Source organism: Micromys minutus (assembly GCF_963924665.1).
Source record: "Micromys minutus genome assembly, chromosome: 1".
Classification (NCBI taxonomy): Eukaryota; Metazoa; Chordata; class Mammalia; order Rodentia; family Muridae; genus Micromys; species Micromys minutus.
Window position 1 is genome coordinate 234,742,712 of NC_137969.1, and position 26,971 is coordinate 234,769,682.

A 26,971-nucleotide genomic window follows, 5' to 3' on the forward strand; every position below is an offset into this window, starting at 1 on the left:
AGAGTTTTCCTGACACTGGTGAGTGAGTGGGCCTAGAATTGAATTCTCAATGGCAGTATTTTGTCTGTGTTTTGCCTTAGTTGGGATTCAGTAAAGGGAAAAGGGAGGGTGAAATAGCTTTAAATGTATACTTGTTGACACTGGAACTCTGGGACCTTCTGTTACTGGCTACTGCCTTGTAGCCCCTCAGCCATTAACAGAATCTGCAGCTAGAAAGCTTTAAGGGTCTAGGAGCCCCACCCAGAAACCCTTTTAGAGAGTCAGCTTTGTCTCTTGTGACCCTCTGTTCTTACCAGCCCCAGGCTCCTATTTTATCTTAAGGCCCCACAAACCTTGACACATACCAGGAAGGGCCACATCGGCTTCTTGACCCACAGATCCTCAGATTGTATTTCTATTTTGGACTGGATCCCACAACCGATAAGGGAGCTTGGGTCCATCCCTCAAAACCTAACGAAAGCTCCAACAAAAGCTTTTCGTCTAACCCTTAAAACCATCACTTCCAGAATAGCACCACAAGACTACAGCCAGCATGTAACAATAAACTGTTGGACAGAAGCCTGGTATTATCACAGAGGCCTGAATTGGTTCTTAGTACCCCCATGGCAGCCAGGAACTACAGGTCCCAGGGATCTGACATCATCTAGCTCCAAGGGCACACCAAGGGCACATTTGAGGTGCATATACCCTCATACAGGCTCTCTCTCTCTTTCACACACACACACACACACACACACACACACACACACACACACACACGAGATAAAATAGAGTTCTTTTAAAATTTTTTCCATAGAAGATAATTTGGAAAAATATCTAAAATACTTCCTTAGATTTTACTAAAGAAATGGGAAACATTTCCTTCGCACAGTCCTAAACATCAAAAGCAGTAGAGGATTGCGGGTTCCAACCAGCTTATATTCGGGTGTCATGTGCCCCCACAAGTGTGCACATGGATATGGGGGTGAATCTGGGAGGTTGGTGACAAAGAGATTCTGGTGTGACCACTAGAGAGCTTCCAGGAACTTTCAAGTCTTGAGGTTGCTGTTTATTCATGCTAGGGAGGGCCACCTTCCCTGACACCTGGGGACCACCAAGGGTGCCCTGAGTCTCTACCATGGATGTGCTGAGCAGAACAGGGAGTTCGTGAGAGAACATAATCTCATGGAGAGGTAGCCATGTTTTTTTTTTTTTTTTCTTGACTTACTCAGAAAGGTCTCAACCGTCATCCTCCCCCTTTTTCCTTCCTCCAGTCTTCCCTCCCCCTCTCCTTATTCCTCTTCCTCTCTTCCTCCTCTCTCAAGTTTCCTGGCTCTCAAAAGGATTCTCATTAGCTGGGCAGTAGTGGCACACACCTTTAGTTCCAGCACTCCGTAAGCAGAGGCAGGTGAATCTCTGAGAATCTGAGGCCAGCCTGGGCTACGGAGTGAGTTCAGAAATAGCCAGGGCTACAAGAGAGAGAGAGAGAGAGAGAGAGAGAGAGAGAGAGAGAGAGAGAGAGAGAGAGAGAGAGAGAGAGAGAGAGACCTTGTCTCAAAAATCTGAAGAAAAAAAAAAGAGTTTTCACAAATGATGCATTTCACAGAAGTCTTTGTCACCAGGACTCATGAGCTGGGGCGGCAGCAATATTGGTTTGGGATAAGTCCTATCTATCGAGCTGCAATTGGTAGGTAGCATCTGAAAAAGAAATGTAGCGATAATGAATGATGAAGGCATGCCCCTTAAAAATTACAGTAGACAGGACCAGAGAGATGGTTAAGAGCCACTGGCTGCTCCTCTAGAAAAACCAGGTTCTAGTCCCAGCACCCACAAAGGTGTTTCATAACCATCCGTAATACCCGTTCCAGGGGCTCTGATGACCTCTTTTGGCCTCTGAGGACACAAGGCATGCAAATGGTACAGAGACATGTGTGAGGGCAAAATACCCTTCCATGTTAAAAATTATTCTAGGTCATCGAACTAGTGAGATGGCTCATCCAACAAAGGCGCTGTCACCAAGCTTCCTGTCGTCACAATTCATTGGTGGTTGAGGAGATCAACACTCAAAAGTTGTCCTTAACCCCCCTCCACATGGGTGATCACCCAGATAACTTCACACACCTACACAAATATTTTAGAAAGGTAACAGAATTATAGTAGGTTCTGCTCTAGGACAGGGACATGAACCCTGAGCTTGTTATCTACTGAAGAGATGCAGAGGTCCCGAGTGGCTCTGTCTCTGGGAAAAACCTTGAGCTCCCACACAGAACGAGGGAAGCCTTTCCTCACCACACCCAACCGCTTCCCTTTGCAACCCATCAGGCCTGTTTTCTTCCTCCCAAGCCTTTGCCAGCCATTGCCCAGGCTTCCGGAATTGGAATCAGCTTCCTGACTGCCGGGAGAGGACCGTTTCTATTCATTCATCCACCAGGAGGGGCGTTGGTCTGGGGAAGATCACAGGGAGAGGCAGGAGTATGTCGGCCAGGGCTGTGCTCAGGAGCTTAGCTGTTCAACCTAGCATGGGTAAGACCCTGATGGCTGATCAAACCCAAACCTGAAATTTAGTGACATGTCAATATAACGGGGGAGGGGGGAGAGCAGCTATGTGAACAAGAGTTTTTCTCAGAACAGGAAGGTGTGTTTATGGGAGGTGGGGTGAGGAGTGGTCTCTTTTCACATCCTGATCTGCCAGCCCAGGAAGCACTGGCTGGCTGTTACGGAAGGTGAGTCTAGAGTGATCCCAGAATCCTCCTGTGTATTTAGTTATTATGTTCTAAGTGTGTGTGTGTGTGTGTGTGTGTGTGCGCGTGTGTGTGTGTCTGCAAAGTATGGAAACCATAAGTCGGTATCACCTGTCCTCTGTTCCTCTCCTGTAGCTCACTGATTCCACCAGATCATCCGACAAGTCAGTGGTCCTTCTGTCTCTGCCCCCACAGTGCTGGATGTCACCATTATGTCACCATGAACTTTTCATTACATCTGAGGGTCAGCGATCAGGTTTTTGTGCTATGCAGCGAACACTTTACTCATCGAATCTTCCCACTAATCCTCTTCTTTCCTGACTGCTAGATACACTTAAAGAATATCGGTTTGGAACGATTCTTATCTGCCCATTTAGGCATTATGACTAGCTCTGATCACTTTCCTCATTTTCCAGGGTCTTCTGGTGCATGTAAAAAGTCAAAAGTCGTTGAGACCTTTGATGATAGAACAAAGAGATGCTGGGTGGTGGAGGTAGCACCTGCCCTCAATCCCAAGACTTGGGCAGCAGAGGCAGGTGGATCTCTGCATTCCGGGCCAGCCTGGTCTACATACAGAGCGAGTTCCAGGGCAGCCAGGGCTACACAGAGAAAGTCTGTCTTGAAAAACAGACGGACAGACAGATGTAAAGAAAGAAAGACAGAAAGAGCAAAGTAGTAAGTGTGTGATGGTTTGTATATGCTTGGCCCAGGGAGCAGCAATATTAGGAGGTGTGGCCCTGTTGGAGTAGGTGTGTCACTGTGGGCATGGGCTTTAAGACCCTCATCCTAGCTCCCTGGAAGCCAGGATTCTGCTAGCATCCTTCAGATGAAGATGTAGAACACTCAGTTCCTCCTGCATCATGCCTGCCTGGATGCTGCCATGTTCCTGCCTTAATAATAATGGACTGAACCTCAGAACTGTAAGCCAGCCCCAATTAAATGTTGTTCTTAAAAGAGTTGCCTTGGTCGTGGTGTCTGTTAACAGCAGTAAAATCCTAAGACAAAGGGTGTCACAATTCACCAGGACCAAGAGACAAAACACACAAATTTGTGACTGCAGTTCCTTTATCGGCAGGAGACTGATTTCCTGACAACTGCCCAGAAGCTCATAGAAATCAGCAAATCAGTTACCTGAAAGAAAAGGGGAGCAGCATCCTTAAGTCGGAAGAGGGAAGTGGTGACTGCTAGTGAATGGTAAAACCTCATACCAGAAGGTGGAAACATGGAGACAGAACACTTTAGAGAGGCTCTCTAGGGAAACTGAGTCACCTTCTCTAGCAGACACCCCTCCCCCCATATCTCTGAATTATCTACAACTGGAGGCAATTCCCGAGAGTTTCCCACACCAAATGCTTGATCCTCTCTGCTTTCCCTGCTTCCCAGGGTTGTGGAAAGAAGAACTTGGTAGATGCCAAAGGAGGAAGCTGCCGGCGGAGATCCACGGGAGTGGGCGCAGAGCCAAGGTCTTTGTTTCTTATGGCACTGCACCCGGGAACTGGGTAGACCAGAGGCCGCTTGGGTTGATGTCAGGGGACATGTGTTCTCTGCAGCTTCAGTGTTATGCACAAAAAGGCAGACTCATGAGGATCCAACGGGGCAGTGCTGATGATGCCAAGAGGCCCGGAGGATGCGTCTAGAAGTTACAGTTACATTCTTGTGAGGAACACCTGACCTCAGTCTTCATCTTTTCCCAGAAAAGTAGTCTGGAAAAACAAAACAAAACAAAACAAAACAAAACAAAACCCAAAAACCCCAAAACCAAAAAACCTGGAAAACTTTTTTTTTAAAATAAAGCAAAAGTAACACCCCCCCCCCCCCGCACAAATTTTTTTAGGTGTGGCACTCTGGTGCCCTCTAGGGGATATTCTGGAAACTACATTCAAGTTTTTCAGAGGATTACACTGCTTATAAAGTAATTGATTTCATTGCGATACTTTCATACACGTGTCTCATTCTCATTTGTTCCCTTCCCCATTGTCCCTCACTCCATGCTCCTTGGCCCTCATCCCCACCCTGGGTTGTTTCATTCTTCGGCCCATGGCTTTGTCTTCTTTACCTCGATGGGATCTGATAGGTCCAGATTGAAAACAATGGGAGATACGCAGTTGAGAACGCAAGAGCTTAGACTGTGAACTGTCGTGTTCAGTCATTTGACGTAGATGGTAACAGGGTGTTACTGTCTACCAGGTTCTCGTTCGAGGACTGCGCAATCGAGCAACGGAATACTCTCAGGTTGTTATGAGCGAGTTTATATTTTGTGCTAGGCTGCAGTCATTGCTGCCTTTGGGCGTACGTGGCAGTGGGATGTAGGCTGGACTTGCCTGGTAGACACGAGCATGCTGGGTCAGCCCGGCTTGCTGCTTAGCTTATCTAAGCAACACCGGGACAGTAAGGAGTCTGTCTGCCTTGTGGACCATGTTTTCTGCGAAGCCATTCTTTCTAACATGACCACATCCCGCAGGATGAAGACGGCTGTGTAACTACGGTAGCCTCGGAATCCTAAAAGGAAACTAGACATTTTAAAGTGTTCTGTACTTACTGAATACTTGCTAGTTTTTTTTTTTTTTAAATGGTATTTTACCAACTTGATAAGACTTTTGAGAAAATAGATGGTGTCGACTATGTCGCAGTTTATGATAGCCAGACTCTCTGAGCGGAGACAGATGTGCCACAGTGTGAAGGTGGCATCTCCTGGTGGCACCCACAGCCCCCGGCTACACTGCCTTTCTCCACCTTTCTGGTGCAGGTTTGCACCCAGGCCACACTGGAAGGGATTGGCACAGCAGAGGTCAGGCAGAGGTAGCTTTGGTTTCTTTTCACTGGTGCTCTAAGTACTTCATGCTTCCCCCTTCTTTGTTTAGAAAGGGCTTTGTTACTTCAGTGGGCTGAATTCAATGCAAACTTTCTGTTTCCCCCCACCCCCTCTCAAGATTTATTTATGAGTGCACTGTAGCTGCTTTCAGACACACCTGAAGAGGGCTTCTGATCCCATTACAGGTGGTTGTGAGCCACCATGTGGTTGCTGGGAATTGAACTCAGGACCTCTGGAAGAGCAGTCAATGTTCTTAACTGCTGAGCCATCTCTCCACAGCCCCCTATTCTTATTTCTCAAACACAGCCTGTGTGTGTGAGAGATTCCTGAGCAGCCCCTCCCTCCAGGTGACTCGGGCTACTTGTCTCTCTCTTAAGATGGTTTCTCAGAAGGGATATCTCCATCCTTCTTGGGATTTGAGGGAGTTCAGGGTAGTCTCAGACAAAGTGGCTAAGCCACGGGGCACCACTCGAACCACTAAATGTCCATTTGCATGTCCGCCCTTTTCCCCAAGAACAGACTCTGGATGTCAGCCCCCCCCCCCCATGTTCTTTCTACTAGAAACTCTATCTGCTAATTTAAAAAATGAAACAAATGAATTTGCATGTTGAGCATTGGGCCAAGCTCTGGACCCCGATGGTGAACAAGACAGACTGGTGCCTGGCCTGGGATTTCCGAGCTGGGAGAGTACAGCAGGCAAGTCCTGAAATCAGTAACAAGAGGAGCGATCAAAGAAACTCGCAAGGGTGCATAACAGATGGGCCTGACTTTATATGGACCCAGTGGAGTCTAAGCAGGAGCTGGGCCAGAGGGCAGAGAGGCCTCGTGGAGCCTTAGGAATAGAAAACCCAGGAGAACTGAAGCCCCTAGCTGGCACCGAGTGTGCACACATGCAGGTCTTTGTTGGCTCCGATAACCTTTTCCAATAGCTCAGATATGTCATAGTGGATCCTGTGATCCAAACATCTACAGACAAGCCGAACAGATGACAGTTACATCAGACCTCCCTTCCCCCCACCACGAAAATTGGTACCACGGGAGACAGCTTGGACACGAGAAGTTTCTGAAGACCACAGTGAAGTCCTCGAGGACCTGCTGCTGTGCCGATTCCCGGCACCATCCGAGCGTTCCCACCTTGAAGACCACAAGCTACTTGGAGAGAAGCTATCTAGAAGGGAGACATCACTTGCGCCCACGCTAATTTGTGCAATGGAAGTACGTGGCTGTTCCTGCAACATTCTAAAGCAGCTTGCAGCTCTTCGGATGTTTGCTTCAAGACTATTTATTCTTTCTCCTCACTTAGCTAGATACTGGCCGGCTCCCAGATGTTTTGGGCAGGCTAGCCCAGGAGCCAAGCTTGTGAGGCCAGGATGTACCTTGGTTATTCTGGCCTCAGGGAGAGATAGATGTCAGTCATGGGGGCAAAGGTTCAGGTCCTGGTCACAGGGCTCCTATTTAAGTCATCCCACCCTACCCCAGACATGGTGGAGCAGAGATGTACGATTCTCACAACACTCCAGATGTCTGTCATGCATATAGACACAGTGTGATACCAGATACCTGTAAACAATTTTAGCAGAACATGCTGAAGACAGAACAGCCTGTCAGTGTGGACAGGTTGACATGGGAGGGGACAGATACTGCATTTTCTGTCATTACTCTTTCCTGTTCCCTCACAGGACTGCCCCCATCTCTAGCACCACGCTGCATTAAGGGCACAACATATCACAGTAGTTTAAGAGCTCAGGCTCTAGATCCAGGAACGTTTCACTTGCATGTGAGTTTTTAATGACTCACACCAGCTGAGCAATCTCAACCTGCTCAGCCTTTTGGAAGTTTGCTTCTCCAGCGGTTAGGAGAAAGATGGGAATGGGACTGACATCATGGAGCAATTACAATCCCATTCGAATGCACGCAGAACGCCCCTGTGTTCAGTCGGTGGTGGTGATGTCGCTTCGAGGACAAGGGCCATTCTCAATTCATTCTTTCACACACACCCATTTTCAGACTAACTTCAGTGACTTGAACGTAAGAAAGGCTGGTGAATGGAGGACAAAACTGAACTTATAACATTGCTACTGTTAGGAATCATGATGCAAATATCCGTGGTTTCTGATGGTCTTAGGTGACCCCTGTGAAAAGGATTGCTAGCCCCCTAGTTTGAGAACCGCTGCATTAAACCGTTCAAGAGGGCTGGTGGAAGAAGATGGGAACACAGCTGTGGGCCATGGGAGTGTGTCTGACCCCTCCCTCACACATCTGTCTCATGGTCCAGAATGCTGACAATGAAAAAAGCTGTTTAATAAAGCTAACAGACCGGAGGGAGGCAACCAGAGTTGTTTTCAGCTAATTCTGGGGGTCTTCTTCCTGCTCATGGCATTTCCGCTCTGTCAGTTTTAAGGCATGCATGTCTTCAGCAGGACTTACGGAGCTGTATCTGGTGACACCGACCATATTCTTCCTTGGTTTCACCAACACAGGTATATAGAAAAAAATATCAGTTTTGGCAGCTCCACCGTGGACTATTTCGGTTCATGTCAAAATTGGGTTATAGGGAAATAGTACACTATTTTCAATCCTTTCTGAAAGAAGTACATTTGCACACATTGTGTAAGATGTTACCAAACGATGCAGTGGTTCAAATAGCAAGTGAAAGAAAATAGCACGAGTGCAGGGTGGCCGAGCAACTGTTCTCAGAGATGAAGACCTGGAGCACCAGCTCGATGGCTCTCTCTGCCCACCCTCACTGGCTGCATACAAGGAGCCGGGATGAGTTGGAATACATTTCATTTAGAACAATTTTGTTAGGAAAAGCATAGAAAGGTCAAGGCCGTGGGGGTGGCTGGGAGGGAGTGGGGAAACCCAGATGAGTAAATTCTGAAACTCACAGCTGCATGTACACAGCTCAAAATAAGCCTGCTTCCAAGAATGGTTTCTATTCACTGATTTCATGACTCACTGAAATTTCGAATCATGTAGAACAGTGACAACCTCATTTTACAACTTCAGAGTCCTTACTTGGGCCGCGTGGTCCTCCAGTACTTATAAGACTTAGGAGAAGTCCTTCTCAATGGGAGGCTAGTTCTATTGGGAGAGGCCAAGAGAAGGCAAAAGGGAACTGGGTTGAGTCAGAAGTATTTCCATGAGCAACATGGATGTTCAAAGGGTGGGTAGCTGGCAGAACACATGCTACTAATTCAAATAAGCATGCATTTAAAAAATAAAACGTAACACATACTTTGGCACCAGCATCAACTTGGCCATTCCTTTAGGTCTCAAATGAGGGATGAAACAGATACTAATGGAACAAAGGGTGGGGGCCTTTCTCAAATGAACAGAGGCAGATGTTTGCAAATGTGGACAGACAGGTCTACTTATTTCAGTCATGTCAAAATCGGGTTATAGGGAAATAGCATGCTATTCTCAATCCTTTCTGGAAGAAGTACATTTGCATGCATTGCCTAAGATGTCCCCAAACAACACCGTTCAAGCAAGCTTGTCAAGTGATGTTTTTTTTTCCCTTTTCTTCCTCTTTTCCTTCCTTTTCTTTCATATTTTTGAAACACGGTTTCTTTGAATCACTGGTTGTCCTAGAACTTGCTCTGTAGACCAAGCTGGCCTTGAACTCACGGAGATTCTCCTCTTCTGAGGGCAGGGATTAAAGGTGTACACCGACACACCCAATCTTTTGAGTTTTAATTCTCAGATTTCTGGGGGATAGAAAATGTTTCCTTCTGCATGTTTTTCATAGTTTCTACTACAGAACTGGACCCTTTTTTTTTTTTTTAACTTGTATGTAGTTCGTGCACCCAGAAAGATGTACTGGTCAAGGCCATGCTGAGGGTCTGGGAGATGTAGATGGATCAACTCTCAACTCCATAGCTCCACATCAGCAAACCCCAAGGTGGCATATCATATGTAAGTTATTCCCCTCAACGAAGCTAAAGGGCAGGAGCTGTGACCACCAAGGAAGACTGTACTGCCCAGAGAGAAATGCTGTCCATGGCATACGGCCACCATGTCTAACTTCCAGGCAGATTTCGGAGGATGTCACTTGGATGTTTCTATCTTCACTTTTACTTTAGCCAAGGCCATCTCAGGTAGCTGTGCTCCTTGGAGTAACAGTTGAGACCCAAACTTTGATTTGTGGCAATCTGTCTTAGCCAGACTTCTTACCCAAGGGTCTGATGTTGCTAAGCTGGAGCACTTTGCTGTTATCACCTGAGTTGTCTGCTAGGTTGCTGAAGGACAAACCTATGACTCTCTTCCAGCTTGCTTGCTTTTTTTCCTTAAGGATGGAACCCAAAGCTTCTCACACTTCATGGGTAAGTCCTCTCCCGCCGCCACATGCCTACTCCTAGACTGTATGCACACAGCTCTCAGCTAGTGCTGCTCTTCCCTGTCTCCTTTATTTACTCTTATTTGAAACAGGCTTTACTGTGGTGTGTCTGTGTCTCTGCAAGCCCTCTTAAGCATGCAGACACACTTCGGTAAGTTTATACTATAGCCAGTGTACATAGAGGTGTGCTTACTCCAGACATCTCAGGCAGACTGAGGCCAAATACCAGATTCTACAGATAGTTACCACTTCCTGGTAAATTTATATCCTCCCCAAGACAATGTTCAATTAGTTCATGGGAATCTGATTGACAGATATTAAAAACAAAAGACAGATTCAAATTTCCTCAGATAAATGCATTCTAGAATTTCATTTCTGTATTTCAAAAGGGTTCCCGAAGATGCTGAATCCTCAGGTTAAATGCAGTCTGAATATGAAGGCCTTTGGGTGTGGCACACCACCACAGACGGATAACCAGAGATGGGATCTTTATTTCACAAGTTTCAAGATACAGTACAAAATGAATCTGTACATCTCTCTATTAACAGGATTTGTTTACACAATTATAATACACTTCACCAGCCATTATACTGCACTCCATTAAATATAAAATAATTTTACAAAAAAGTCTAGTATGGTGTTCCTTCACAATGTCAGCTTTAAACACGTCCCTCAACATTTATAGTGGTCATACTTCGATCATATCAACATTGTTTTTAAATAAAAGAGAAATAGTGTCAGATTGTTCACCAATAAATAGTAAAGAAAGAACATCTGAATGGCTCCCTGTACATAACCAAAGGACCCTTCATATGCATACAAAATCAGCTTTTAATGTGTAAACAGTCCAAGACATAAATAATTGATATATGGGGTTATTTCAAATTTTCTTGAAACCCCTAGTGGGTGAAGACACGTAGCTTCTTTTTCAAAGAACACAACCCATTTAAAAACCTGACAATATAGCATCCAGACACCACAGTTTCTCTCATATCTGAGCAATAACTGATGAAAATATTTTTTTTTGCCTAAAAGTTTTTTTTTTTTTTGCTCTGGTTATTTCTTGCATATCTCAGGGCCATAATATTATATATTTTAGAATCACTTTCAAATACCAGCTGTTCCTGAAGTAAATATAAGCCTGCTCTTCTTGGCAAGGAGGGGAGATCACTAGAAGCATCTTGTTTTGAAATATACATGTGAGGTGTTAGTCCAAACCCCTGGAAAGTTTTGCAGATGTAATGAGACACTGGTGCAAATGCCACACACACTGAGGTCTGCATTTGGAGGCCTATATGCCTGCTCCTAAGCACTAGAGAGAAAACATGAGGAGCAAAGAGGGAGAGAAAACCCAACCAACCAGCCAAACAAAACCAAATTCTGTGTATACAACACCAAGACACCAGCTCCTCACTAGATCCTCACCAGATCCCTGGAGGTTTCTATTCTTCTCCATGGTAGAGATTGTGAGTGATAGAAATGTTCAGAAATTAATCTCTCTATATATCTTCAGTAGAATTACAAACCTTCAGAAATATCAAGATTTAGAACTTGTACTTTTAGATTAATCTAGTTTAGGTACTAAATAATTTTGGGAGGAAAAGCCCCCGTACAACCTTTTTTCTGTATTATTGGCTAGTAACTAAGAAAAACTGAGAAATCAGAAACAAAAACTTCAAAAACAAAAACTCCACCTTTGTACAACACCACAGAAGTAAAACTTGTGGTCTCTAGACTCTGAAATAGCTGGCTGCCCAACGCAGCAGGTGCACAGAAGAACAGAGGCTGAACAGACAGCCTTTGGAGGCTGCAAGACAGACCACGAAAGGCAGCGGCAGGGATGGGTAACGGGGAAGAAGGAAGCCACGCTCTATCTGGTAAATCTAAATCCTAATGCTAAAACTCCTGAATCCTGGAGTTGGCTTAATGTCACTGACATTAACTAGCTTTATTGCCACTTTATTCAAATGGATGCCATTAGTAAGTACTGTGCATTATTTTTAAGAGAAACACCGAACCCAATTCCTATTTCTTAGGTATCTTGTCCCATGAACAGTAAGAGGACAGGAGCAAAGCAGTTGGAGACCATCTATGAAAGAAGCGGTAAGAACTGAATTATTTTAAACACCCTCTCCAGATTGCTGGTAGCAGACGGCCCTGGCTGGAGACAGAAGGTGACAAGCTGAGGGAAGGGCATCTGCAGTAGTGACCATTAAGAGGACAAGGGGCAAGTCTGCCATATGAAGAACAAACCTAGACTGTCCCATCCAGCCTTAGGTAGTGTATGCTATTTTAAGAAATATTTTCTCCAAGTATTCTCTGTGCGAAGTAAAGACAGAGCAAAAATGCTGTTGTCCAAGGAGCTTGAGGTGGATGTCACAGAAGATCCATAGAAGCCACTGGCATCTTAGAGTTGCCCATATTTTTATTTATTTTTAGAGACTGGGTCTTGTTGTGTTGCCTAAGTTGGTCTTAAATTCCTGGCCTAATGTGATCTTCCTCCCTCAGTCCCCCAGTGACAGGGGACACAGGAACATAGCACTGTGCCCATGGATTTCACTGGGCTGAGGGTGGGGGCTGGGAGAAGAGGCAGCAGCAAAGGACCCTGCTTACTGTACCACTCACAATCTAATCTCAGCACAGGACACCAGATAAGCCTTACTGTTTACAAGCGCTGCCCAAAGCAACACTACATGTTTGAGAGGAACGGCGGCTGTCTCTCAAAGATACGTCTTTATGTACACGGCCTTCCTGTGGCCACGTCTTTAAATTTGGAGGCAAATATCTTTGGGGAAAAATTGCTTACCAGGTTTCCCATAATACTGTAAGCACACACAAATGCACACAACTTCATACTTAAGCCTTCATGTTCATTATAGATGAACCAGATTGAATTCTGATTACAATCCCAACATTTAAACTCAAAGCTTTCCAAACTCCACAAGCAACAAACTCAGGTTTCATTGCAGACAGGGATCACAGAAAACAGTGTAAAGATGACAATGAACGGGCTGGCATGAGCTCCCCTGTGGGACGCTGGCTGCCGAATGCTACCATTTGATGATTTCACAAACCACAAATTCAGCTTGGGCTTTGGTTCTTTCATAGGGGTGATTATGTGAGGCTCTCGATTTTTGTTGTTTTTGCATCTTGTTTAAGCGGGCAATGCTGAGTGTGACAGCTTTAATTTCCCACTGTTTACAACGTAAGGGTGACAACACGATGGCTAAGCAGTGGCTGACTTTCTACAGCCACATGAAACCGTCGGAAATGAAAAGCCACCACAGCACACATGATGGTATACCCAGGCCTTTGCTTCTGCCATGCACTGGGTCTAACCCTTATCTGAGTTTTAGTATTATCAGGAAAGTCACTACCTGCCATATCTTGACAATAGGATTTCATTTTTGAAGATTTTCTGAGGGTTGTCTGTTCTCTGTGCCGTAAGAAATGCAAAGTACAATGAAACCTGCGAAGCAGCGAATCAACCCGAGGGAGGGTGTGTCTCAGATCCCACCTCAAGTCAGTTAAGGCTGTTTTCTGATTTCTCCATTTAGTCCTTCCTCTGGTGTCTGGACTAGGGTTCTCTACACTCAAACCAACAAGCAAATCACACGAGTAGTTGGGGTAAAGTCCTACGTGAGAGCAAGGAGACAGTTCACTGAGTTTTACCTCTATTCCACTGCAAGGAAGTCACGGTCACAAAGAATTCTTTAGCAAAGCCTTTCAGTCTTCGAGGAAGAGGAGTTTGCTATGAATTGTCACAGTTACAGCAGAGGAATCCACTCACTAATCCCTTTTAAAATAAGAGTGCCAAACATATGAACTTGCTGTATACTGGTGACATTTCCCAGTTACTGCGTTTCCCAAACACCCTGAAGCGTCCTGCTTGGCTTTTGACTTAAAGGCAAGTTTTATTCTCAGACTTAAGCATGTTTTTAGGGTTAAACTTGCAACTAACTGGGTTTTCCCAGGTTGTCAATGCTCAGGACTTTAAAAGACATGGATGTAAGAAGTTATGCACATCGACAGGATGACAAAGGTCTCTCAGGAAAGACAGCGGGTACAGTAGACATGACTTGAGTGTCTTGTGTATGTCTGCAGAACGAAGAGAGAAAAAGAAGGAAAAAGGAAAGCCACTGAGAGCTGTTATTCCATATGGCACTGAAACGAACATTCACTGCAGCTCCGGCGAGAGCTGCTCGTCCCTGAAAAGGAAGGCAGCACGTTCTAAGCAGCTTCTGGGATCCAACACTTCCTCACGCCTCTTCCAGGTGGTGGCCACCATGCAGAGCCCTACATCAAATGCAAGTGTTCTCAGCAAGCAGCTCCTCAGTGGTCACGGACCCAGGCGAGTGTGTGGCTGCTACTGTGGTGGCTGCTGCTCTGGTGCTGCTTCCTGCTGGGGAGGAGCTGGCCGTGGCCCTGGGGGCCTGGGAACTGGTATGTCCTGGTGCTGTCGCTGCCTGTAAGCTATGACTGTACCCAACAGCAGTGCAATGATGGTCATGAGGTAAAGGTCCCACTCGGGTCCCAAAAGCTGGTCCATATCCAGTTGGGAGAATAGATCTCTAATCTTAATGAGAACAACAGAAAAAGTGTTATCACTCCGATGTCAGTGAAAGAACTCTGAAAGTAGTTACTAACGGTAGAGACAAGCATGAGACTTTGAAGAACTGGATACTGGGACACTGTAATGGTTTTTAACCTCTTCTTCAACTGACACCCAGAAAGTGTCACTCAAGAACTCAGCTGCTATTTCCTAACAGCTGACAACACCAGATGTCCAACCGTTCTTTCCACCAGAAATCTAATGGGGCAGTTTCCAGTTATTTCTCTAGTAGATATTTGAAAGGATCACTGGGACATTAAGAGTCCCCCTGCTCCCCAGTCTGAATTCTGGCATACCCCTAACCTGTGTAGTGACAGCAGGCCAGAGGGTAGCCTGCCCCCCTGACAGCCAGCTGTCTTCCCACGTAACTAACAACTACAGGACCTGGTGTCGACTTGATGAACAGACCATCTTTTTGATTATTTTAACTGAAATGCACACCATTTCACACGGAAATGTGAACTTACAAGTCACATTCTTAGCCTGTGAGATTTTGTGAAATCATGCCCCAAAGTTCCTGTAAGACACTTCTGTAGGCACAGGTGCTAAATTTTGTAGGAAAAATAAATTCCAGAAAACCATTGTGTTCCCAGGGAATTCTGTGTCTTTTTATCTAGCCTGACTTCCTTCTCATTAATATTTATTTCTCTTGCATTTTTTTATGGGCTGAGATTGCTTTGTTCCTTTTTGTTTCAGTTGGAGAATCTTACTGTTCTCTCTGTAGATCCGTGTAAGACAACAGCAAAAACAACTTCCCCATGGTATGCTGCCATCGTGCATCCTAGACTGCACTCACTGCAGAAAAGTGTGGGGACAGCGGTCTAGGACAGCCCTGCGGGGTCTGAGAGCCACCTCTTGTTGGCTAGGTCTGAAACCTAGCATAGGCCAGACACCTCAACCTAGTCCTCACTGTCATCTGGTCAGTGTGTTTTGGCAGAAAGTACAGCACACTGGCTCATGCTACCATGGGACTGCAACAACTGACATTATCCATATGTAAGAAGCTGGTGGACAGAGTCTCAGGTAGCCTGGGTTCTGAGAATCTCTGTGGAGATCTCAATAGTGAGGATAAGGTGGCAAAGGGAGAGAGAGAAGTCCACACTTTCTGTTAGTGTGGAAGAAGCACTGCTTACTTTTAATTCTGTATAAGGACAACTTGACCCCAATGATGGGTTTCACAGTGTGGAATAAACTGAAAGTTAATAGCTTCAACAAGGGTTCTGAGCATCATAGTGTGTATGAAGCAAATGCTGCACCAGCTAATCCACTATCCAGGAGCAAAATCTAAGTGGCAGAACCCAAGGGCACTTGCATGGAAGCCGTTTAGGGAAAAAACAGGTAACCCACCTGCTTTTTAGGTCCAACCTGCCTATTTAAGCGGCTGAGGCTCTACTAGACAAGAACACTCTGCCCGCATGTTTAACTCCTGTGGCACGGTTACAACAATGAGATGTACAGTGGATCAGCTTGCAGGTTTTCCCTCTAGCCTTTTCTCCTTAGGGTACTGATTTGAGTTGTTGCCAGGCATTCGTCTGAGTTAATGTTTATTACCGTCTCAGAGTGTCACAGGTTAAGTCTGTTATCCCTGAACCAGGAAACACCTGCACCAATGACACGTGATTTGTGTTAAGAGCTCTGAGAGATGCCACTTGAAATCTGTGCTCCTGCCTGCTGTACGGCTCACCCACCTGAGGAACTCACTTGCCCTCTACCTGGGAAAAAAGAGAGACCCTGTGCCTCTAATTTCTAACCTCCAGGCTTGAGAAAATGATATAATTTGTTTTGTTAACTAAGAGACACTGCTCACTTACGTTTGCTTCCCGTATGTACTGTAAGAAGTAGACGACACCTAATTTGCAGAGTGCGAGGAACACTGGTACTTGTGCATCTGGGCTAGCTTCGGCTGCCATGTCATAAAAGCGTTTTGCAAGGTGAATATCCTAGAGGACAGAAAGCCAAGGAAATATTTCAGAAAAAAATGTCTTAACCTTTCAAGAGTCTACCTAAAATTAATGTCCATTACCTGAAGGAAAACCCCGAGCTTTACCCAGATAAAGTTTCTTTAATTATTTAATTAAATGATTTTGAAAGTTTGAGATCAGGAATTGGAAAATGTAACTCATTTCCTCTAATATAACCTCAGATTTTATGTGTGGACACACTGGATTCAGCCACACAGCTGACCCATCATATTACTGACATGGAGATTTCCATGGAAAGTCTCTAAGTTTCAAGTTAATTTTAGTCAGTGTAAGCATCTCTGGTCTCACACCGGGGTAGGACAGTCAAGGATCTGCAGCTGGTGCTGTTCTAGAGAAGTATGGGAATCTATTTGGGGATCTCTCAACTTCTACATTGAGTTTTTCTGAGACAGAAGTGCCCGGGGCCAAGCCTGTGCACATGGTAACCCATGTCTGCAAAGGAGTGCTGCTGTTTTACTGTCTGGGTGGGAAAACCTCCACTCTGTCTAGGCAGCCATCTTGCTGTCTGTTGTGACTGACACAAACTGCCACAGTCCTGCTTACATGATTCCGAAAAGGGTGACCCAAACCATAACCAATTCAGCCCTAGGATGGCAGGATCAGAATTCAGAATGGCAGGACAAGATGCTGGAAGCTCTGAAGAAAACGAAACCTATAGGACAGAATGCTACACCACAAGGCAAAGGAAGAGGAATACCACAGCCTTCCTCCTCCATACGCAGGTTAAATGAGTGGTTGCTTTCAGCTGGTCCTATTCCCTGCCCTCACATGTGTCATTTGTTAAAGAGAAAAGTGCTTTCAACTGATAGTGAGACTACGGTTAGTGCCTGATGGCAAATATGTAAATGAAACATTTCTTACATGAAATCTTTTGAGACAGGCCTTGGATGAGCTGAGTAGTTGAGGAAAACCTTGACCTGACCCTCTTGCCTCTACTCTGGCTGGCATTACAGTGTGTGCACCATGTCCAGTGCACTGACTGCAGTGTGTGCACCATGTCCAGTGCACTGACTGCAGTGTGTGCAGTGCACTGACTGCAGTGTGTGCAGTGCACTGACTGCAGTGTGCACCATGTCCAGTGCACTGACTGCAGTGTGTGCACCATGTCCAGTGCACTGACTAGTTTACTTCATCCACAAAGCAGGACAGGATGGAAGGAGGACTGTGATGCTGTCAGGTATGCCATGCTATGGAGTCACTGTGAGTTGAACCTCACTTCCCCTCTGGACTACTTTTTTCTCTAAGTCTTTATCTCAAAGTGTACAAGAAGTAAGTTACACCTTCTCTGGATCCTTCTGGGACAGACTGGCAAAAACTTAGAACTATTCTAAAGAAAACTAGATTTCATTAGGAAGATGAAGATCAGAAAAAAGTTCATTAGTAGAAAAGACTTTAATCCATTTCAGAATGATTCAGAGGCAACTGCACTGACTAAATGTGAATATAGTTCCTGGAAAAAAGGCTCTCAACAGGGAGGTGCTACCCAGGATGCAGCAGAGCTCACACTCAGATGTGCTGGAAATGAGGTGCAGGGACAGTCCTGTAGCCCCAAGTCTGACAGAATTCCCAAAGCACCGTTTTCACTCCCGTGCAGACATGTCCCGTCTTAGCAATGCGGCTCAAGAAGTGCTGGCTCTGATACCACGCTCACCTGTTTGATGCCGAGGCCCTTCTCATGCATGTACCCCAGGTTAAACATGGCTTGGGCACTGTGTTGTTGCTCAGAAGCCAGGCGGTAATGAATAAAAGCAGTCTCGTAATCCACGTCAGTGCCAAATCCATAGAAATGGTAGTCTCCAAGTTTAATTCTAGCCACAGTATAACCTGAAATAAAAACAAAAAATAAACTCAAAACTGTTGAGAAAGTGTGCTTAAAAGAAATTAAGTTATTTTTAAAACATGTGTCTATAACACAGAATTTTCATTTGTAGTAGACAAACTTTAAAGGGTCCCTGAGCCAAGTTCTAATGTCAGTAAACACAGCAGACATCACCTCTGCCCAGAAAGCATGTAAAGCGTGAAGTCAGGCCAGGAGGGCGTCCCTCGGTCTCACTAGTGCCACCCTGCAAAGGACCACGCTCTACCCACGCCACTTCACCTAACACTATTCAGCGTGAGCACAGCACAGGACTGGAGAAGGAGGGCCTAATTTGGACTGGAGCATGTGAGAAAACACACTAAAGGAAAAGAGTGGGGAAAGTGAAGAGGCCCTTCCAGTTCAGACTGGTATTTCACTAGTCTTCAGTTGTTGGATAACACAATCAGCTGGCCTGAAGCTAAAACCAAATGGTGATGGAAATGCCCACCGAGGACCAGCATTTCAGCCTCTGACCGAGGAAGGAAGACTGCTCGTGTCTGATGATGTCCACGAGAGGAAAACCAGCAGAGAGAGAATCCCGGGTAAGACTCGAGCTGATAAGTAGCCACCACTCACCTTGGGAGGCGGCCCTATTCCAATGCAGCAAAGCTCTGGGGTAGGTTTCATTCTCACCGACAATGGTTGCTTCTCCTACAGGGGAGACATGAAACAGAAGCCAAGTGGTTCCTTTTGTACGTTAGGGCCGAGCACAGCAAACTAGATGAAGGCAGTCTGGGAAGTGAACAAGTGGCAGAAGATGCCAGGTTCAAAGGAGTCACTGGGTCAGGATCACACTACCTCCTGGAGCAGGTTTTAGCCTGCCAGATATTGAGACTAGTCTGGGGACTCAGGGCAGTTTAGCATTCACTTCATTTTGAAAATATATTGCTAAATGGGGTTAGAGTTTCAACAGGACTCCTGTGGAGCTTACTCTGGTCCAGGATGAAGGCTGCGTTGCTCTGCGCCACCTCGTAGCCCTGTTCTGCCAGCAGGAGGTACTGGACCATAGCAGCATTGTAGTCCTCGTCTTTATAGCTGCTGTAGGCAGTCATCAGCCTCTCTGACCAGCGACCGCGCTCACACACATTCTTAAACAGCTGTGCAAAGAGAAAAAGTACATGTATGTGCTAGAAAACAACTTTGGCTATTGGTGATTTTTAAGTTTGCTCCACACTCTGCTGGCCACTGGCTTTCCTTACTCTTTAGAAGCAAACACACAGTAAAAATAACAACTTACACACTATTGAGTGTGGCCAGGGCTGTTCTAGTGACATCCGTGTATTACAGGTGTCAGCACATTCTCCCATCCGAGGGGCTGTTCATGAGGTGGATTCTATTAAAAGTCCCATTTGACAAGTGAGGACTTATCAGTGTCCCTCCAACAACAGGCGTGAGAGCTAAGGGGAAGCAGTTTCAGTGACATGCTGGCCTCGCCCTTCTCGTACCTCCTTCAATGTACTCTTTGGTGCTATGCGTCATCTACACTGCCCCTTGCAAACAAACAGTTCCTGTAAGGACACAGTAAGCACAGATCTCCAGTTTCTTCCCTCAGTGTATCAAGGCTAGTGAGAGGAGTCAGCTTCACCATGGAAGGAATCAGGCCAGGGGAACTGGAGAACTTTCCAGCAGTAAAGCCATTCGTATGGACAAGCTGCAGAAAGCACTCACCTCCACCGCAGTGTGACAAGATCGCATCACCCCTGTGCCGCTGGCATGCATCTGTGCTAGGTTATAGAAAGCCAAGATATGGCCTCCTTGAGAAGCTAAATTAAAATACTTCAAGGCCTGCTTATAATCTCTCTTGACTCCAATGCCATCTGCAAGGAAAACAAAACAAAGACGAATGAAAGGCGAGCAGTCTTAAGCAGGATCTAGTTAAGCGCCAGAAAAACTTTAAGAGGAATGAAACTAGTGGAAGCCAGAGTTCTTACCCAGCAAAACAGGTCAGTCTCACCAATGCAGATTAATATAAATGGCAATGAGAAACAAGACGCCTAAGTAATTGAGCTGGTAGAGTACGAATTCCCCAAACTGACCCCCTCCCCGTTCTTTATCTTAGCGCCCCCTAGTGGAAACGGTTGAGACTGCAGCCTGCCATTCGCTGACACCTACTGTAGTACATAGAGCCGAGCTGCAGCTGCCCGTCCACCCAGCCTTGCTCAGCAGCTTTCTGGAAATACTTGAGTGCCAGGTCATAATTCTGTAGAAGGAGATTTCAAGCGGTAAGAAAGCACCAAAGACCGATACACAGAGCATTCTCTGTATAAACAAAGTATACATATTCAAGTTTTTTAAAGAACAATTGTTTTGATGAAACAATGTGTCTGCTCTCAGAAGGCACGGACACAGGGAGACCACTAGAGCACCAGTTAAGACAGACTTGTCTTACTAGCCACCTTTAAACCTTAATTTTCTAATGTTAAGTAATACAAATTTTCTCCTTATTTGTCCCCTTCATGTAGACATTACAAGATGCTGTGTTTTTCAGTCCCAAAGGTCTGTGTAACTGCAGAAAAGATTTATAACTCTGAATTTTGGTATCCTAATTACCAGGAGTCAAAAGTATCACTGTCTTTTATGTTAGGAAATAAGTATAGATAAAATTTTAAAACTCAGTTTCAGACACAACAATGAATGTTTCTTGGAATAACATCATGATTCAGTGGGATCTACCCTGAGACAAGGGCCAAGGACCAGCAAGTGCTTCCAGACACAATCCTGACATCTAGGACGTTACCAGTGACCTGGCTATAAGACAGAAACCTGACAACTAATAACTAAGGCAGCTTACTAAGGCCCATTCTTTGTAGGCACGGGGCTTCCAGAGAAGGGCGGGATTGAAGAGAGGCAGAAGCTAGAAGGAGCAGGGGCAGAAGGGAAAGACTAAGCAAGAATTCTACCCTTCAGAGAGTCCAGAGATGGAGTTGGCCTTAAGGAGACTAGTGGGTGTGAGGAACAAGCCAACTCAAGAGACAGCAGGGAAGGGCTCTGGCTCGCTGCAATGGATGCAATGGATGGGGGGCTAGTCAAGGACTAAAGTCAGCATGCCACCCGCACACTTACAACTTGAACTCCTCTTCCATAGAGGTAGGCCATTCCAAGCCCGCTCTGTCCCACTGGGTTGCCCTGTAACCCAGAGAAACCAGACAAAGATCAGAGCTAATTAAAACACAGCAGGAGGATAAATGACTGTAAAAGAAATAACCTGAAGGATATTGAAATATGTCTTAATTAGTTTCCAAATAAGACAACCTTTTGCTTTCTAATTATATTAAACATGACTATTAGACACCAGTGGGCTGGCAGTAATTTGCTTTCAAAGATTAGAACATTAACTGCCTTTAAGATCAATTTTTGTGACCTGACTAATGACCATCAGTACCATGAATTTATGACACAAATGTGACTAACATCATGTCACCAAAATTAAAAGCAGGTCCCATCTGGGGTATTTATGCACTGGCGATTCCTGCCTATGGAGGAAGGACAGCGCTGTGGGGCAGAGTCAGCAGTCCTAGGTTAGCAGCAGCAATGCTGCCCGGAGGTGAAGATCCTTCAGATTAATGCAGTGACACAGCAAAGTATTTCGAGACGCAGAACAGAAAATTCTACAACTGACTCAAACTCAGAGGGACAAGATGACATCTTAAAAAGATGTGTCATAGCATTTCTCAGGAAAACACTCAAGTAACATTGTGATGCAGTAATCTACAGTTGGAAAGAGGTCAGTACTCAGGAAGCATACAGGGGTTAAGTATCTCATATGCATTTTTTTTCTGGGTCAAAGAAAGCCCAAGCTGTGTCTCGTGGTCACCAACAGAACTAGATTATGGATGCTTTTAAACTCTAAATTGTACTACAGGCAAGGGAGGTTATGTAACTCCCAATTTCATGGCTAAGAACTACTACTCTCCTGATTAGGAAACACTAAGCTAACATTTGCCCAGTTGGTTATGATTAACCCTTCCACACGGCCGTTTACTGAACACTAGGAACAGCACGCAGGTTGGGAATCTTACCATGTCCGCAGCTTTCTTAAAGTAGTGAAGTGCCGTCTCGTTACTCTGAGGTACGATGTCACTTCCTTCAGAATACATCTGGAAAACAGCCCCCGATTTCATGTGGAGTTGTCCCCAGACCCCACACAGCATTTCCCCTTCTCATTCCATTTTCACTGCTATTAGCTTTCATGACAGTACCCCACAAAGTTTACAGTTCTTCACAGGACAGTGTAGACTCGAAAGCAAATTTCTATTGGTAAATATATACATACTTTTAAGTATTTGGTATCATATTAAATATATGATTTAGGTATAGATTTGAATATATAAAGCAGCAGGTTACTGACTGCCTCAAGAAATTTTAAGACACTTTTGAAAATTATATTTGCTTATGCATACGTGCTTCAGGGTAGGTATGTAGGTAACAGAGGGCAACCTGTTCCTCCTTCTCCATCAACAGTCTGGGTGCTAGGTATTGTCTTTATCTGCTGAGCCATCTCACCAGGCCAGGGAAGGAAATCTTTAACCCAGGACAGTCAGGTGGCTAAGATTTTGGTTGACACCAGAGAACCGATCCTATCAGTACAGGCAGACTTTCAATAGTCACAAAGTCTACTTTGCCCTTTCCTCTACCAAGTTACCCCAAAACAGGGAATATGGTGCATCTGGGGTTAACAGATAGCTGGGGAGATGGCTCAGTTGGTAAGATACCAGATGTAAGCGTAGACCAAAGTTAGAACCTCAGAGCCCAAGTATAAAAACACTGGGAATGATGCCGTGCACTTGCAGGCTCAGTGCCCGGGAGGCAGAGACAGACAGGCAAATTCCAGAGGACTTCGGGACAGTTAACCTGGCTTGTTAGGTTCCACACCAGTGAGACCCTGTCCCACAAACAAGGTGGATGATACATAGGGCTGTTTTCTGGTCTCTCTCTCTAGGCACACACACGTGTATGCACACCTACATATACATAGTACCTGTGTGCACATACACAAAACCAACAAGTAACTGAGTTATTTAACAAGGATAATGACTTCTAGGACCAGGTAAAGCCTAAGAAGAAAAACAAGTGGCCAGCATCCTTCGAACCCACATAATATACTAATGAAACAGCACTAAAGTTGCTTTTAGACACAGGATTAATCAGTAATTTAAGCAAATTTAAGTAAAAATGTTGGGACTAAAACCGATGAAGAAAAAAGGTCCCTGTGTTAGGATGCTCACCGCCACAGCATCAGTACCAGGGTGTCTGCAATGGCAGTGGAGCGCTTGTACAGACTGTTCCAGCTCCCAGTTAGCTAGCTGAGATTATGTGCTGAGTATGGATGAGTAGGAATATGTAAAATCCTTGGAACTCACCCGAGTTTCCTTTATGTTTTGGTTATACATGAACAACTGTCCGTTTGCACTGTAAAAATGTTAAAATAAAAGAAAATGGAATTCTTCCCTGACAGAGAATCTATTCATTAGTCTTTAGATGTAAAGGTTTCCTTGCTCAACAAAAAGACTTACACTTAAGAGGTGCTCACAGCTGTCAGACTTAAGACAAAGATAAAATCTGCAGACAAGGCTAAACACTCTCTCACTCCACCATGAAAAGAAACACAATTGTGATTCTTAGTAAAACCCTGCATATTATACATTTCAGCCCTATCAGCGTATACAGTAGACACAACATTAGGAGCTCACACAGTGAGTTCATTTAGGAGCAAATGCTCCACTCTAAGTTGTCTGAGAAAGTACTTCACACAGCATTTACCTTAAGACAGGACACAATGCCCTTGAACTGGAAATTGTATTCTGTTATATAAATAATAACTGCAGATGTACAGTACCTTTCCCAGGAAGGCCATAGCATGTGAGTTGCCAGCATTCGCTGCTAGGTTGAAGTAGTCAAACGCTCTCTGTGAAGAATTATAAGAATAAGTATCTTAACAGAATTCATTTCAACAAAACCACTTATTTCAGGAATATCAAGAGACATTTTTTTTTTTGCTATATTAAAGCAGCTTTAAAAACAAGAATATTCATCAGGATTTCAAACAGAATTGTGTATATATAGAAGTTTTATAACCACAAAGAAACGGTACTCCCTAAGCTTCACAGATAAGATGATGCCTTCTTTACAGGCAATGTGGACAGGCTTCAGGCAGCTCTACTTCACTAGTCTACTTTACTATTGGTACCCGTGAGAAAGAAACTAAGAGGCTGTCACAAGGCCCAGGCATACTCAGAAATACAGCTTCCTTTTGTGTAGTGAGAGAAAAGTTTGGGGCTGTGTTTGGAATCTATAACTATGCACAGTGTTGGAAGACACTCATCACCACCCTCTAAGCAAAATGCTGCCATGGCTCACTTGTGTTAGCGATCTTACCCCACTGCCTGTCCCTTGTTTCTCTTCATGGCTTACCCTCTTCCCTTGCTATTCTTTTTTTGTTCAAGTACACTCTCCTTAATCTGTTATTTAAAAAAAAAAAAATACGAAGAAATACCACTTTTTTTCTTCAGAGTTTCAGCTTCTCTTCAATTAAACCACTACATGATTCTCCTTTCTACAAGCTTGACTGGCTTCCACCAACTACTTCAAAAAGGAAGCCCTTAAGCTACAGACCACCTTCTCATCACCGGTTCAGGTCTCTCATCTCGACCAGCTCTCTGCAGCACCTGATGCAGTCCGCCCCAGTCTCTAGGAAACACTAACGTGGCTTCACATGCCACTCTTTCCTGGTTTCCTTAGTCCTTCCTGTCTGCACCTCGCTGACTCTTACTCTAACATCCTCCTCTTTACAGTCGAGTTCTTCAAGGCTCACCTGAACCCATTCTCACTTTATATTCTTGAGCAGCCTTATCACGCCATCTACATGATGGCAGTGTCTACATTTACGTTCCTGAGCTCTGAACTAGTCTAATTATGGAACTCACAAAGTACATGATGAATCTACCTACTAATTGCCTGTACCGTGGTTCTATTCCATATTACATTTTCTCTCATATGAACCTCTGAAATACTCTCTACTTTGACTTCCCTGATTGCATTTTGGGATTCTAACTCCTTTCCCATGGTAGGGAAAGGCCATGTTTTCAAATCTGAGCATGCTAACTCTAAGAGTCCCTTGAAATGCAGAGTTAAGCTGACACAAGCAGGACTGGCAGTCTCAGAATTACTATGTCCTATGATGTCAGCACCATGGGAATACCAGCCACACTCCCTTCTGCCCTGGGGCCTATGCATGTACTGTTCCTTTTGCCCTGGAATGGCTCTACCTCCAGGGTCAATATGCCACCTTCTTCTCCCTTGCTCCCTTCCCTTACTTAATTATTATATCCCTTGGTTCTGCTTTTAATCAGCAATCACAACTTTAAGTGTTTGCTATTTGATGATGTAAGTTATTTAAAAAGTAACTAATATTCCACTGAACTTGAAACTCCAGTAAGGGCGATGATCAGAGCTTCCTGTCCAGGGCTGTATTCTGAAAACCTGGCAGGGACTGGCACATAGAAACTGCAGTGTTTGTTGGATTAATGCACCCATGTGCTTGGAAATCTTTTTCCTTCTTTTGTGGAGCCAGTGAAACAGCCTTCCATTGTGTAGCTGCTTTACAAGCTTATGCAGAACACAGTATAAGAACATTCCCAGTTCTTGCTATGCAAAAGCTCTGGGGAAAGCCCCTCAGAATCCTCGTTATTTTTGTTAAGTAGAAGCATGTAGCATACATTTTAGTGACCAAGAGACAACAGCAGCTGTCAAAAACTGCCCAAATAAAGAAAACCCACAGGTGTCTGCTATAAGTCATAAGTGTATTTTTGTGACAATTTAGTTCTTAAAGTTGAGAGGATACAGTATATGAAATAACTTTATTTGGTATAGTTAATTAGTATGATAGCAAAGTAAGAATTTTATGAGTTTCCCAAATCTTTCTTGAGGACTTACTAGTGCTCCGTTCTGTTGGTCTGGATAAAGTGGTAAACAAAGCATACATGGCTGTGCTTGCTTGAACTTAGGCTCTACTCAGGAAAACAATTTAAGTTATATAATAAATTAATCTACCTTGGACAAGACTCACAAAGAGCACATATTCTCAGTCATCCTTTGTCATATGTGATCTTTCTCTGGAGTGGGGATAGGGCTGACAGGGAGACATTACAAGTTGGTGTTGAGTTCTGGAGGCTGGGTAGGAATTACCACAGAAGCAAAGTAGCTGGGGTGATGGTTACCACTGGGGACTTTTTAAAAGGGGACATCCCTTGAAGTCATGGGAAAGAGAGGCTCTTAGTAGGTTAAAAAGCCTTAGGAACGTCTGCGTTCTGTGCCTTAGACAGTAAGGGGCTGGGGAGGTGCGGACACTGGGATGAGGTCTTGGAGGTCATGTTAGAGGGCAAATCTTTGAGTTACTGGAACCCACAGAACACTGGGAGTGTTAGGTGAACCACAGGTCACATCGATACCTAGAAACTGCAGGTGGCGGATGATTCAGAGTGGCAGGTGTCAATACAGAGAGAAGGAGAGAGACTGGTCATATTTAGGACAAAAAGCAGATACAACGTGGTAAGTAGCTATAGATTAGGTGGGAATAGTTTTCACTCCCAATTTCTAATGAAGTTTCCTCGGCCCTAGTAAGAATCCTTTAAAAGGTGCTCTTTTTTATG

At 44.8% G+C, this 26,971-nt stretch overlaps 1 protein-coding gene across 2 annotated transcripts in view; it reads right to left on the reverse strand.

The window, feature by feature from the left end:
* Window positions 1–10,324: 10,324 nt before the first annotated feature.
* The window catches only part of SEL1L (SEL1L adaptor subunit of SYVN1 ubiquitin ligase), a 43,454-nt gene continuing 26,807 nt past the window's right edge, over window positions 10,325–26,971 (reverse strand). Inside the window, exons 12-21 of one of the 2 annotated variants that reach the window (XM_080925802.1) lie at window positions 24,160–24,228; window positions 22,343–22,420; window positions 21,387–21,449; window positions 20,436–20,523; window positions 19,992–20,140; window positions 19,255–19,420; window positions 18,900–18,974; window positions 18,117–18,289; window positions 16,295–16,423; window positions 10,325–13,969 (exon numbers count right to left, since the gene is read on the reverse strand). In XM_080925802.1, coding sequence (XP_080781928.1) covers window positions 13,919–13,969; window positions 16,295–16,423; window positions 18,117–18,289; window positions 18,900–18,974; window positions 19,255–19,420; window positions 19,992–20,140; window positions 20,436–20,523; window positions 21,387–21,449; window positions 22,343–22,420; window positions 24,160–24,228 — 1,041 coding nt within the window. In that variant the 3' untranslated portion in view covers window positions 10,325–13,918. Of the gene's footprint in view, window positions 14,448–16,294; window positions 16,424–18,116; window positions 18,290–18,899; window positions 18,975–19,254; window positions 19,421–19,991; window positions 20,141–20,435; window positions 20,524–21,386; window positions 21,450–22,342; window positions 22,421–24,159; window positions 24,229–26,971 lie in introns of both variants that reach the window. The other variant, XM_080925801.1, reaches the window with a different exon arrangement.